Source organism: Hemicordylus capensis, chromosome 4 (assembly GCF_027244095.1).
Source record: "Hemicordylus capensis ecotype Gifberg chromosome 4, rHemCap1.1.pri, whole genome shotgun sequence".
In the NCBI taxonomy this organism is placed as follows: Eukaryota; Metazoa; Chordata; class Lepidosauria; order Squamata; family Cordylidae; genus Hemicordylus; species Hemicordylus capensis.
The window spans coordinates 280,996,363-281,011,789 of NC_069660.1; the positions used below are offsets into that span (position 1 = coordinate 280,996,363).

General features: G+C 42.2%; 1 protein-coding gene and 1 long non-coding RNA gene across 13 annotated transcripts in view; one reads left to right on the forward strand and one right to left on the reverse strand.

Annotated features, from left to right (window-relative positions):
* The window catches only part of LOC128325324 (uncharacterized), a 138,751-nt gene that overhangs the window by 122,078 nt on the left and 1,246 nt on the right, over positions 1-15,427 (forward strand). The gene's annotated exons all lie outside the window — the stretch shown is intronic.
* Positions 7,596-15,427, reverse strand: part of RUNX1T1 (RUNX1 partner transcriptional co-repressor 1) — a 207,671-nt gene continuing 199,839 nt past the window's right edge. For all 11 annotated transcript variants that reach the window (XM_053250985.1, XM_053250986.1, XM_053250980.1 and 8 more), the window contains one exon: positions 7,596-12,111. In XM_053250985.1, the coding sequence (XP_053106960.1) occupies positions 11,836-12,111 (276 nt within the window). In that variant the 3' untranslated portion in view covers positions 7,596-11,835. The remainder of the gene's footprint in view (positions 12,112-15,427) is intronic.

Here is a 15,427-nt window from a genome sequence, read left to right on the forward strand (position 1 = left end):
CCCAGGGGCAAAATAGTGGTAGTGCCAGGTAGGGTCAAGGAAGCTACCTGAATTTTTTCAAAGGATTTGGGCAGAGGGCTGTTTTGGGGGGAATTGTTGAAGTTTACGCGACTTTAAGGTTTTCCCCCATAGAGAAGCATTGAGGTGTCAGCAAATGTATAGCTTCACGCGGGGGGCAAAGGGGTGGCCTAGAGCAGTGTGGGGTTGGTGGTAGTGCCAGGTAGGGTCAAGGAAGCTACCTGAATTTTTCAAAGGATTTGGGCAGAGGGCTGATTATTGGGGAATTGTTGAAGTTTACGGGTCTTTAAGGTTTTTCCTCATAGGGTATACATGGAGCTTTCAGCAGCCCCATAAGTGCACTTGGGGGGTGCTGGGGTGGACCAGAGCAAGTGGTGGTGTAGTGCACATAGGGTGTCAACCACCCCCATGGGTTTCTAACCCATGGGGTACAGGGTTCTGTTGTTTCAGAGGTATTCTGAGTGTGGATTCTATGATAGCAAATGAGATTTTCAATGAAACACCATGAATCCACTCTAATTTACTATCGTAGAATCCACACTCAGAATACCTCTGAAACAACAGAACTCTGTACCCCATGGGTTAGAAACCCATGGGGGTGGTTGGCACCCTATGTGCACTACACTACCACTCGCTCTGGGCCACCCCAGCACTCCCCAAGTGCAGTTACGGGGCTGCTGAAAGCTCCATGTATACCCTATGAGGAAAAACCTTAAAGATGCGTAAACAACAATTCCCAAAAAAACAGCCCTCTGCCCAAATCCTTTGAAAAAATTCAGGTAGCTTCCTTGACCCTACCTGGCACTACCACCAACCCCACACTGCTCTAGGCCACCCCTTTGCCCCCCGTGTGAAGCTATACATTTGCTGACACCTCAATGCTTCTCTATGGGGAAAAACCTTAAAGACGCATAAACTTCAACAATTCCAAAAAAACCCAGCCCTCTGCCCAAATCCTTTGAAAAAATTCAGGTAGCTTCCTTGACCCTACCTGGCACTACCACCAACCCCACACTGCTCTAGGCCACCCCTTTGCCCCCCACGAGAAGCTATACATTTGGTGGCACCTCAATGCTTCTCTATGGGGAAAAACCTTAAAGACACGTAAACTTCAACAATTCCCCCCAAAACAGCCCTCTGCCCAATAACTCTGAAATTGGGGTGGTAGCCTCCACCCATTAGGCACTACCACCCCACCCCACTCTTTTTGCCCAGATCCCACACTGCCCCAGAACTGCCCCAAAGACACTAAGACTTCAAAAATTCCCAAAAAATCAGCCCTTTGCCCAATTCCCCTGAAATTTGGGTGGTAGCCTCCAACCATTGGGCACTATCACACCACCCCACTATTTTGCCCCAGGGACCCGTTTTTCTTTCCCAAATCGATTCGGATTCGGATTTAATCTGAATCCGAACCGAATCGGGGGTGATTCGGGTGGCCCAGATTCAGGCACAGAACAGAACGGGGGTGATTCGGTTCGGGTCCCGAACCGAATCACCGAAAACCCGAATTGCACACCCCTATCCTGCTAAACCATAATTCTAGGAGGCTGTCTGTCATGTTGTTCTTTGCCATTGTTTTCTTCTTCCTATCACTATGCAGATGTTTTAGACATTTGCTCATGTGAGACCTGCTGGTCTCCTGGACAAACTGGTTGTCTGTAACAACTTCTTTAAGCTTTTCCATTATCAGGTCCATAAATGAGTTCCCGTCTGCACCAGCAGCCAAAGCCACCCTCATTGGTAGACGAAAAGGGTAGATAGATCAAGGGGATAATATTTCTCCCTAAACACAGTGACTCATATCACCTAAGGAAGTGGTGTCCATTGGTGGTGAACTGTTTTTGTGGTGTTCCATTTTGTGCCCTAAATTATTGGCTGTGTGGATATGCTAAAAAAACCATCCTTGAAAAGCCATCCCTGTCGTTGTTTTTAGCTTTATCATATATCTCGTGAAGGATAAATGTTTCTCTTTTGTAGCCAGTTGTCACAATCCAGCTCGCAGGGAGAGAAATCCAAGTTTATTTGTTTGTTTAAAGCAACATATAAAAATATAGCCTCTGAATAAGGTTGCTACAACATCTGTAAGTAGATTCATTTCCACAGCCCTGATTTTAATTTCCTGATTTTAAGCAATCAAGTCAGAACATTTCTGAGGGCATCTGTTTGTATACACACGCTTGCCTATTTTTAATTACTTTTAGCACATTTCTTACTGAGGAAAAAAAATGGAAAACAGGAATCGGGGAACTACCACTTAGAAGTGAAAATATCATGGAGCAGAGAGCAACTATGAAATATTTTGCATAACAAAAATCCACAAACTTTCTAGTTTTGTTATTAACACCCCTCCACACCCACAGGAACATATGGCCCCAACTGTTTGTGCAAATAAGCAACCATTGCTTAAAGTAGATGTTTCTATTAACACTGTGCTTAATTACTAAAAACAAACGGGTGGAAGTATGATCTCTGCTAACCACCATTCTCATCAAGCTTTTCCCTTCATTCTGTTTGATCATAGAAGAAGAGTAGCTTTGACGATTAAAACAAATAACCCCCTAAATGGATGTTAATGGGCACAGAAAGGTTAGCAGGATAAATCCTGGACTTGCTAGTAAACATAGTTTATACTCTGCACATATAGCTGTATCCCTCCCCAGTCCAAATCTGGTTCAAGATCTTGAAGGGAGAATGAAAATGTCACAGGCTAACTATGGACCCATGTGTGACTTGGCTTCTGTGTGCTAGACCTGGTTATGAGTTTCAGTCATCAGACATAAAAATGTCCCATTTTCAGACTCTTCTTGTCATCAGGGAGTCTTGGATTACATGGCAACAGCAGTTGTCACTTGCAGAATAAGACACTCACAGAAGAATAAAATTCTATGGATTCAAAGTATAAACCCTGCATCCAGCCTGTTGATTAAAACAAGATATAAAGTGTGTTTCCTATGAGTAAATGTCTTGTCAGTCTTTATTACATATATGTCCCACTTGTTTCCAAAGAGGTCAAGATGGTGTACTGGACATAGCTCTCTATCCCACCTATCCCATTTTATCCTCACAATGACTAACTGAGCCCTGCTAACTGAGCAAAGAGGCACCTTTTTAAAGTGATGATTCTCTCTTTTTTTAAAACAGGGGGAGAGCAATTGGACTTAACCATCTCCAGCACAGCATCTCTTCAGTGGCTGTTGCTGGTGTCTGTCTTTCTTTTTTAGATTGTGAGCTCTTTGGGGACAGGGAGCTGTCTTTCTTATTTATTTATTTGTTTGTTCATTCATTCGTTCGTCTGTCTGTTTGCTTATTTATATCTTTGTAAACCGTTTTGGGGACTTTTGTTGAAGAATGGTATATAAATATTTGTTGTATTTATTAGTATGGGTTAGGTTAGACTGAAAGGAAGTGACTCACCTGAAGCTACCCAGTGAGCTTCGGTGCTGAGTAAAAATTTGAATCGAGGTCTCTTCAGGGTTCAACACACTGAGATCTATTTTTATTTTAAAAATATTTTTCTGGCGTTGTGGAACACTGCAAATTTAGGTCTCAGAGCACAGGTTCTTAAAAAACAACACCACCCAACTTGCTGCTGTTGTGGTACTCTGGAACCCGAGTTTATGGTACTTTTAAACTACTTTTCTGGTGTTCAACCAAATTCCTGTTCAGTGGCTGCTACCGATTTCTGATGCCAGAATCTTTTGCTGGCATTCTTTTTTTCCTTTTTTTCTTGCCCTATTTCTTGGAGACATGGCTGCAATACAGAAGGTGGCAACTAGCATAAGCAGTCATTCCCACCTTTCTTTCCCCAGCACACATTTCAATGCAACCTTCACCTGGCTTCCTGTGCAGCAGCAGCCATCTTCTGGTTCTCGCCTTTCCATGCAGCAAACATGCTGGGCAGCAAGAGAGAGACTACATTTAAACTTTTCTTCCCAGCACTGCATGATGCAATATTTCTGTTGCTGGTATCCACAGACCGGTTCACATTTTCCATCTTCTTTCCTCTTTCTCTACAAATGGCAGGAAATGGATGCAGCAGCCATGAGAGGAGCATTTTTTGGAATGTCAGCAGTGTTTGGATATTATGTCATATTAGTGTGGAGGTGTGGAAGAATGGGACAAAATAAAGAAATTCGGATCGAGGGGGAAACTACCAGAACTATTGGACAATGAATGTGCCTGTGCACATCCATTGCTCCGGAAGTCTGCAAGCAACAGTACACTTTTGTGTGGTGTGTGGGAACTAGCTGGCTGCCCTTGCTAACAACCACCACAGAGGACAAGACTAACACCCACCACATTTCAAAGGGCTTCATGTTTCCATGTAGACAGAGAAGCAGTGAAGTGGAAAATCCCACAAGAGCAGGTGTGCGTGGACCATCTGCACGGACTGCTGCTGCGCAAGCCAAAAGAAGCTTGTGCAAAGAAGCCCTTCATCTGAAACCAGCCATAAACAGAATACCATTAGCATGCAGGGAAATTAATTTAAAAAACAATCTCAAGGACATGGTGGTGCCTCTGAGCACAGGCAGAACTTACTTTGCAAAAGGCAACAAACACACCCACACAAACACGTGTAAGGTACAGTCATACCAAAATATCCCCCCCATTAAAAGAGGTCACAAAAGTAGGGAATCTTGCATCTAGATGGATTACAAAACATGTTCATGAATGAAAAGAAGCAATGGGGTGGAAGAAATCAAATATATCAGGCCCAGGATACATAAACTGTGGAACTTGTAGTGAAACTGTTTCTGGACTTTACCACTTCAGAATCTACAAGTGAAAATTGCACTATTGAATACGTGCTCCCTCTCACACTCATACACACATGCCTGTGTACATAAAAGAGTAGATATCAGGGACACAAGTTCTAGCCCAATCTCTCACGTCATACTAGTTTTTGAAGTGTTCCTCTGCCCCCCACACCCCCATTCAAGATCATTCAAACATATGATCCCCTATCTGCAATCCAAAGCGGTACACTCCATGAACAGTTTTACCATGCAGTCTACTATTTGTGTAGACCATGGCTCAGATACTCATAAGAGTAACTTAAAGCCCATTTAAGCTGTGATCAACAGATGTATTATTTCCGCAAGAGGCTAATGTTGTGGAAATGATGGTATAGATCTTGTTCCACAGCTGGCTAATTCTACCACAAGCCTTAAATTTTAGAAATATTGTAGCCAGACAATAGATCTTTGTGCTACGCAATACAATATGTACAGAATAAACACATGATGGTTGTGATACTAGTGGCCTAGCAACTCTTTGCAGACTAGAAGGATGAGTTTGTTTCCTTTCTTTTTAATCTGAGAACAACGTCTCATATAGTCTTTGTTTACCATACTTTGCTTCGACCATTCTTCCAACAAATACTAAGCTGTATGCTCAAGTCAAAACCTGAGTTGGATTGACTGGGTGAAAAATTCTTATAGAAAGGCTCTTTTCCAATCAAAATTGGAAAAAGCAGCATGAAGCAGTCATTGTCACCAACTGTGTTATCTCCAGCTGCATCAATAGATACATTAGTCTCCAGTATTTTCAACCCAGTGTTAGTTATAGATATCCCATTATCTTAATAGCTTTTAAGGAGGACCCAACAGTATTTCAGGTAACAATCCTAACTGTATCTTTTTAAGTAAAATGAGAAATATGATATGCCTTTATATAATATGCCTTTAGCTAATGTCTCTCAGAGTGTAGAGTACAATTTCACAAAATCTGGCTACTTCAAAGGAAAAAAGTTTCCATTGTTGGATTTGCTGTAATAGATGCATACAATGATTCACTTTTCTAACGTAAGATTATTTTGCCAGAATGCCTAGCATTCCATGACTTGTCCAAGACCAGTCCCAGTTTTATATTTAAAACTATATCATTTTATCTATGTCCTTTACAAAGTGAAATAACTTTCATTTTGCACTCAGCGATATACTTAGGATTGGGATGGGCCGGGGAGACCATTCCTTTTGCTATAATTTGTTCATTTTGAAGTTGTTTGAATGTGATCGTTGTGCGTTTGTTTGTAAGGCACCCTGGAATATTTTACTTGACAGATGGGGTATTGGCTAAATAATTAATAGACAATAAATTCCTTGTATGCAGAATGGGAGCATGCACCAGGGCTTGATGATCCCAGGTGCCAGGAAGCAATGCCACCTAGAAATTTAACCATGGCAGCTAGATAAAGATAATCAGAAAGAGGTTTTTTTTTAATTGTTTGTCCCAGGCAGCCCTGTTTCTGTTCTGTTACTTGTAAAGGGGATAGAGAGAAACCCAAGTGTCCATTGCCTGGCTCCTACATTTTTGGTCTGGCTCCTAAATCCAAAGACAAATGGTCAAGGCCTGGCAAACACATACATATGTGTCAGGTTTCCCACCCCTCTTCCTCTATAGCTCTATTGAGACTTTAAAAAACCCACAATGCTGTATACAGTTACAGTGCCAGAAGCAGGTCTGGAAGCCCCGCCCTAGTGTGTGATTCTCTCCCTCCACTGCTGCTGGTTACAGCGGCGCTCATCTGCAGAGGCAGTAACTGTGATGGTGGGCACTTTCATGGCAGCTGTGAAGGCAGCTTCACAGGTGTGTGTGGGTGTGTGTAAAGTAATTATCACAGGAGATGTTCTTGCATGTTTCCATAAATTAGAAACAAAAATTATGCATAATCTGACTTGGAAAGAAAATCCTGCATCAGCAAGCATTTGTTTGCAGGGATGTGGCTGCATATTTTTGTACACTCCTGCCAAAACTTCAGGTATTTTCACATAGTTTTTCAATTGGCGTCAGTGGAAAAAAATTGTGAGCTTGATGTTCTGTAGAAATGGTTCTTTGCAGTTCAAGGTGTCATACCTCAATCCAGATGACGTCAGACTAGAAGTCATAAGACTGATTATTAGGGATGTGCCCAAAGTGTGGTTCAAAGTGAGGTTCGAGCACTTTTAGGGAAATTTGAAAGGGAACTTTAAGAAAAAGGAGAGCAGGACCTTACTTGTTCTCCACTGTCCTATTCAGCTTCCTGCTGGGGCAGTGCACATCCCAATAACTCTCCACATGGTGTCAGCATGCACATGGCATCTGCACGTGTTTCTGACCATGCAAATGGTGCCCACACACGTAACCCCCGTGCGGCATTAGCATGCAAGTGGCACCCACACATTGTTGATCACACAAATGGCGCCCACGCATGCACAGATGCCATGTACATGCTGATGCCGTGCGGGGTTGAGGTGTTTATTGGACCTGCTCTCCTTTTTCTTAGAAGTTCCTTTTCAAATTTCCCTAAAAGTGCTTGAACCGTGCTTCGAACCATGGTTCAGTTCAGGCACATCCCTACCGATAATCTACATGTTTATTGGAAAGTGAGTTGCATAGTATTCAGTGGGGCTTACTCCAAGTATGTATGCATAGTTACTTTGGACTGTAGCCTAGTGCACACTTACCTACCTCTGTGTCCCGTTGAATTCAATGGGCTTTGCTTCTGAGTGCTGGCTCAGGATTGTGCTGTTAGCCCTACAAATTCCCTCATAAAGGACGCATGGGAAAATTAAGTTATTCGGAGAGGGGAGGAATACAGATTTTAACGTTTTTATTACACAGTAAAGAATACAACAATACCTGAATCATACTTTAAAGATTCACAGGTGGACAGACCATACATTACAGTCCAACTAAAGAAAAAAAAAGGATAAACAAGAAACCACAGTTCAGACATAGTAGACTTAAAAGCTCAAGAGTATGCTGACAAAAGCATGATGCCTGGCCCCCACCCCCACCCCAGTGTTAGTCTACCATTAACTTGTGGTACATGTCTGAATTAAGTATTGCACAACAACTTTTTTCTTTTTTCACAATAATGTCGCAGAACCCAAACAAAAGTTTAAAATAAACAGAAAACAAAAAGAAAACCGAAGTACTTTTTAAAAAAAATCTGCATTTCAACAGTCTCCAATTTATTTTTTTCCTGTTCCTTGAGGAATTCAGACAACATGGAGTCACTTCCCCCCCCTAAATGTTTTCCAGACGTTGGCATGCTTTGCATAAGTAATCCAGTCTTGTAAATTTCAAATCCCCAAGACATGCACCTACATACACACGCACGCACACACACACACGCACGCACACACAACCAAACAAAAAAAGAATAAAGATAAAAGAAGTCTTTCAAAAGAAGAGACAGGCAGCCGCAGCCACACGCACAGTTCCATGACAGAGAAAAAGAGAAAGAGGAGAGGAAGAGACAGAGATAAGAGGACGCCCTAGTCCTATTAGCGACCACCATTCAGATATAATCCAATGAAGTTAGTTTTTTTAAAAATGTGTTATTCCTACAAATTATACTCTCACATAGCCTGTATAATAAGTGACAAGCAAAAAAGGAAAGTAACAAAAGGCTTTTTTTTCTTTCTCTTCTTTAGGTTTATGAGGTCTGCATTGTTACCAAGAAGTGATATGGTTTGCAGCTGTATGAGCTTTACTTTTGGTATCCTGGTTCTTTTGTGCCCATTTGGTTTGACTAGACCAGTTTTTTTGTTAGCTACTGGTGCAATATACATGCTGTCAGAGGTAGAGTGAAACTTTTTGCCACTGAGGAGACTGTAGCAAAACAGGAGGAGAGGAGGAAGAGGAGGAGGAGGAGGAGATAGAGCTCAGAGTTAGGGGGTTATCTCTCTCTTTTTTTGTATTTGTATTTTTTTCACTCCGGGTGCCCTGAATTATAAAGTAATGAGACATACTGTACTAATCCTTCTTTCACACACTAATGTTCAAGAGCAACAGTGCTGTTTCACATACATCACAGCTTCTAGAGACATACGGGTTATTATTTTGATATAATACCTCTTTTTATTTTTTGGATTATTAAACCCTTCATAGTCTAGAACACAGAATAGCTCTAGAGGAAAGGACTGTCCAGTGTCACAAGCAGAACAGAAACCAGAGTGAGGTCGAATGAGTTTGGGAGCACCATGATAAAATAGGACCCGTCTGAGGAGTTGGTTATGTGCTTTTGATTTCCACGTAAGGCAAGACAGCTGGCAAGCATCCATCTTGCGATATGCAAGTTACTCAGCAGTGAGGCAACCTAGCGATGCAATCCACCAAAGAGCATATGTTGTTTTCTCTAAAGACATGTTGTATCACACCGTTTCCAATTGCCAGTACTGTGCTTCAGCACAAAACCTAATGTTCGGAGATACTCTCTGCACCCCTGAAGGTAAAATGTGGCCATGAAAAACCTCACTTTGGTTGTACAAACAGTGTAACCCATATTGATTTGGTAACCATGAAAAGCATTACATAAATATTTTTAACACCAGCTACTACTCTTGGCTTTTATTCATAACGTTTATGTGTTATTAATATAAGCAGACACATTTGTGTTCTGCTCTTCTGTGAAGCTCAAAGGAGCATTTAATAGCAATGTTTATTATTTTTGAGCACCTATAAATAACAAGATGCTGTACAAAAATGATAGGTCTCGTGGCAATCCTGTAAGATAGAGTAGGCCGAAAGATAGTGGTTTGTCCACAGCATTTGAAGGGCACCTCACAGCTGAGTGGAGATCAGAACATGGTATATCCAGCCAGCGAATTTTAGCCAGATTACACAAACTTAAAATAAGATTTTTGTTTTAACACACATGCATAGTCGCATACCCAAACACACCAAATTTAGAAATGTCTGACATAGTGGTAATGTATGGCGCAGCCTTCAAATGCTGCTATGCTTACTTGGTAGAAAAAGCACACAACCATTTCCTGGGCTATTTACAACTAACAAGTATTTCTGGCCTGGACCCTGGACAATGAAGGGTTATATGAGTGTACACAATGCCTTTGCCAGACATGTTTAACCTGCTGATATTTGGAAAGTAGTAATGGTGCTTTCCAGAATTCAGATTTTGGTCCATCAGATCAGTCTTTGGCTGACTTCCCTTTTTTCCCTTTTTTTTGTAATAATACTGTAATATAACCTGGCATTCAGCAGTGTTAAAGCTGTCAATCTACACCTCAGCATTTGGAGCTCTAATCATCATCATTATTTCTCTTTTGTAAAATCAGAAGTACCTAACGACCTTACAGTGATATGCATGCACTGCTTTTTCCCCTTAAAAAGTATGATAGCCTGTTTTATTATTATTTTTTTATAAAAAACATCCCTATTAGTGAATTTTGCAAAGAAAAAAAAAGGAAAAAAAGGGAAAAAATAAAAACGTAAAAAATAACCCACCACTATTCTATCCTACAGATAAACTCGGTGAAATGGCTCTAGCATCTTTAAAAAGTGTTTGCCCCAAAAAAAGCATGCCTAGGGAGTCATTGTGACAGTGCAAAATACATTTATGTACATCCCTCTTACAAAAACACCAATATGTTAGCATTCCGGGAAGCATGCTAGTTTTCAGAATTTTTTCCCCCTATAACAGAGTGAAATAGCAGCTCCGAAAGATAGCTTTTTTTTTTCCTTTTCTTTTCTTCAGGACAAACGGAAAAAAGAGGGGGATTTCTTCTCTCTTTTGAACTACTAGAGAAATATCACTACTACATACAGATATAAAAGCAGCATAGAAAGTTACAGGTTTCTCACCTACTAGTAATAAAGAAGACTAAATGTGAGCATGGTTAACTACAATGCATTTTCACATTTGTCCAACACATTTACAAGAAAAAACACCATTGGGAAACCTCACAGGACAGAAGTGTTTTAACACCAAGAGAACTACTAGATTTTTTCCCCATTTTTAAATCTGTTTTTTTTTTTTTAATCAAAAACCCAGACAGGATGGGATGGAAAAGAATTTGGAAGGGTTCTGGAGCTGGAGTCACCATATTATCTTCGTCATTGACATAAACATGAATGAGGTGGAATAGACCCGATTGTCTTATTCTGTGGAACCTTGCAAAAAAGTGAAAGAAATGTTGACACTTTTTAGAGGGGGGGGAGGCAGCTGGTGGCCATGGTAGCTGCCAAAATGCTAATTAATCGCAGGCTGTGTCCTTATTTCTGTACTAAAAGGAAAACAAAACCCCCAAACAAAACAAAGAACAGAAAAGAAGAGGAGCTGTTTGTACGATGGCAATTTTTTCCTTTGCTGCTGCTTTAAGTCCTACATCCCACTGCAAATCATCTTCCATTTTTCATTCTGTTGACCTGGATATTATTATATTTCATTCAGAAACAAGAAAAAAAATGAACATCTGTGTCTCCTTCCAATCTGCTGCACATCTGTGTGTTCTGATGCGGGTCTTCAGAGTTCAGTCAGTAACCCACGGACGCTATTCATCTTCTTATTAAAATGTCTGCTGCTTTATCCAATGCTCATGCCCTTGAGGGTTTTCCCCCTTTATTTCTTTCTCTCACTCTCTCTCTCTCTCTCATGTTTAAAAAAATTTCCATTTATTGTTATAAAGAACATTGTGACTTTATATTATTAGCATTTTTGCTTTCAACAGCAATTAGCAATCTCTTGGTTTGCTGTTTGGTAAAGCATCTGTTAATGAGGTCATCTAGTTTAAAATCCCAGCTACTGGAAAATAACAGGGAGGAGGTCAAATCTATCATTTGTTTGTGTTAAATTATCTGCTCTTTTCAGTTTCCTAAAGAAAAGTTATCTTTGTTATCCAGAAGTCATTATGACCCGTTACTGGCCTTCTGTATCTTACTTCTACCTTAAGATATGTTATTTTTTTTCTTTTTCTTTTTAATATTGAAGTATTGAAATATGACAGTTCAGTAAAAACCTTTGAGCATCTGAGGATGAGGAGTTTTTAGTTTTGTATGTTTTTGTTTTAAGTAGTTCTGAGTTCAGTCTTAGCGAGGAGTTGTCTCTATGGTGGATGGAGTTCCGGGAGTGTTTGACCTAGGAGTAGCTGCTGGTGGTGTGTCAATGGGGCTTCCAGCCCCACTGTTGGGTGTTGCAGAGGAGCTCACTGCTGGTGTCTCTCCTTGCTGCTGGGCTTGAAGAGTCTGTCCACAGATATGGTGATGCTTCTCCCAGTCCTTGTGTTGGCAAAATGAACCACAGTATCGCGCCGTGTTGCAACCACTGCAGGTTTCGCTGGCTTTACGGCCACAGTTCCAGCAACTCTGTACAGGAGGCAGAAAGGAGAAGAGATGTCAGTCATTCAGCTGGAATTTTAACAATGCAATTTGTGGAGTTTGTATAACATTGTAATACATGATTTAGTTAAAAATGTTAAATTCTTAACCTAGAATGGAAAGTAGTTGACTCCATGCATGCAGCCCTCTAACACAGGGCTTGGCAAATCTCAGGTGTCAGAAAACCATGGTACCTAGAAGTTCAGCTGTGGTGCCTAGACTAGCATATCAATCTCAGGTAGTCCTGTTTCTTTTCTATGTTATTTGTAAAGGGGATAAAGAGAAGCCCATTTACTCTCCTCGACACTTAGGTGAGTCTCACGATTAGTGAGACCTGCCTTAAGGGGGTTTGCGGGGACAGTGGGCTTAGCCCGCCCTCCTCGCAGATGATCACAATTGCAGCCCTGGGTGGCTGGATCAGCCACCCACATGACTGCCGGCTCCATCATGGAGCCGGCGGGGGCTGCGGGGATCGGGGCCACACAGCCCCCAGAACTTCCAGGATGCCCCACACAAGTGCGCAGGGCATGTTGGAGAGATCTCAGAGCCCAGGAGGCTGCTTGCAGCCTCCCAGCTGGGGGTCTCCTTGTGTGTTGCCATGGCCGATTTAAGATAATATCTTAAATTATAAATAAATCCAATTAGCTTTAGAACCAACACTATTAAACTAAGAATAACAAAGCTAGAAATTAACATTTGATGTTAAACATTTGATGTCTAACATTTGGTGTTTAGAGTTTGAGGCAACTTGTGAACCTCATTTGGGAGAAAATTTCGGGGTGGCGGCACCTGACCTGAAAAAGCCCTACTTTAGGCTCCCATTCGAACTTACCAAAGAAGAGCCACACTTGCCATCTAATAACAGTACTTAATTATCTCTGATAAAGAGTGGGGGGGAGTAATGAAGATGGTTGAATTATGCTGCCCCTTGGTCATTTAGGGAACCCCTAAGCAAATTCTATGCATTCATAATCCTCTGATGGCAGTCATTCAGTCTTGCTTTGTAAGGTACCAGAGTTGACGTCAACTGACCACCCCTATCCATGGCCAATCCTTTTTGATCTAAGCCTGTAAAGCTCTGGTCTCAGAGCTCATTCTACCAGTGAGTGGTGGAATGACATAAGACCCCTTGTAAGAGTCACTGGATAACATGATGAGGAGAATTACTTAAAATAGTCCCATAAATGTGTCCTTTAAATTTCAATTTGACTACTCTGAGTAATTTTCATCATGTCAGACACTGTTTACATTTTATTTTTAGGACTGAGCCCTAGCATTGGAAATAGATTTTGTGGCTAAGATGAAGAATGGAGCCAATTTGAGCTGATGAGATACGATGTTCTAAACTCTCTTGAAAAACTAAAAATTAACACATTGTCTGGGCCAGATGGCATCCACCCAAGAGTTCTGAAGGAACTCAAATTGAAATTGCTGATCTCCTAGCAAAAGTATTCAACTTGTCCCTACAATCAGGCTCTGTACCAGAGGACTGGAAAGTAGCTAATGTAACTCTGATTTTCAAGAAGGGATACAGGGGGCATCCAGGAAACTACCGGCTGGTTAGCTTAATTTTGGTGCTGGGTAAATTGATGGAACAAATACTGAAGGACAAAATTGTTAAACACATAGAAAAATAGGTCTTGATGAAGGAGAAACAGCATGGCTTCTGCAAGTCTTGCCTCACTAACCTTTTGGAGTTCTTTGAGAGTGTCAACAGGCATATGGATAAAGGTGATCTGGTTGACATAGTATACTTGGACTTCCAAAAAGCTTTTGACAGAGTTCCTCACCAAAGGCTCTTGAGTAAACTTAGCAGTCATGGGATAAGGGGACAGGTTCATGTGTGGATTGGTCACTGGTTGAAGGACAGGAAACAGAGGGTAGGAATAAATGGACAGTTTTCACAATGGTGAGAAGAAGTGGGGTCCCCACGGGATCTGTACTGGGACCAGTGCTCTTTAACTTGTCCATAAATAATCCAGAAGTTGGGGTAACCAGCGAAGTGGCCACATTTGCAGATGACACTAAACTATTTAGGGTAGTGAAATCCAAAACAGATTGTAAGAAGTTCCAAAAGGGTCTCTCCAAATTGGGTGAGCGGGCAACAAAATGGCAGGTGCAGTTCAATGTAAGCAAGTGTAAAATGATGCATATTGAGGCAAAAAACCCCAACTTCACATATACACTGATGGGGTCTGAGCTGTTGGTGACTGACCAGGAAAGAGATCTTGGGGTCATGGTGGACAGCTCATTGAAAGTGTTGACTCAGTCTGCAGCAGCTGTGGAAAAGGCAAATTCAGTGCTAGGACTCATAAGGAAGGGGACTGAAAATAAGAATGCTAGTATTATAATGTCCTTATACAAATCTATGGTGCGGCCACACTTCAAGTATTGCATACAGTTTGGTCACTGTATCTTAAGGACGATATTTGCAGAAGAGGTGGCCTGGAGCCTCACAAAGATGATTGGGGGCTTGGAGCATCTTCCTTATGAGGCAAAGCTACAGCATCTGGGGCTTTTTAGTTTGGAAAAGAGGTGACTGTGGGGAGACATGATAGAGGTGTATAAAATTATGCATGGAGTAGAGAGAGTGGGCAGAGAGAAATTTTTCTCCCTCTCTCACAACACTAGAACCAGGGGCCCAGTGGTGCACCTAGGTAATTTTGGAGCCCGGACCTGAAAGGCTTCAGAGACCTGCCCCCGCCCCTGGCAAGGGACTCCCCTTAAAAAGATTTTTAATGAAAACAAGAAACCTGCATTTGAGGAGCCTCCAAATGTCCTGGCGGGGGGGGGGTGCTCCAGAGAACCTGCCGCTGCCACACTGATCTAAGCCTCTATGTCCAAGGCCAGGGCATGTGTGTTGAGGAGTGAGCCAAGCAGGCCTTCCCCATGGTGGTTGCGGCAGGCGCAGCGGCTGTCTGGGCCTTACTGAGCACAGGCAAGACGCTCTAGCGCACCTGCGCAGGCGCACTGGAACATCTTGTCAGTGCTCAGTATGGCCCGGTTGGGCCCACCAGCCACTGTGCCCACTGCAACCACCACAGGAGTGACCTGATCGTCTCACCCACACCCCCAAGGTGACAAGAATGGCTTAGTCAGCAGGCATGGGGCAGTGGCGGAGCGGGTGTGGGATGCTGGCAGGCTTCTGGAGAGGCCCCCCAGGACATTTGGAGGCCCCCCTCCTGGTGTTGAGGGCCAGAATTGATACCCGAAGTCCGGTCCTAAGAGCACCACTGCAGAGGCCACCCCATGAAACTGAAGGTCAGGACAAACAATTTAGGACCAACAAAAGGAAGTACTTTTT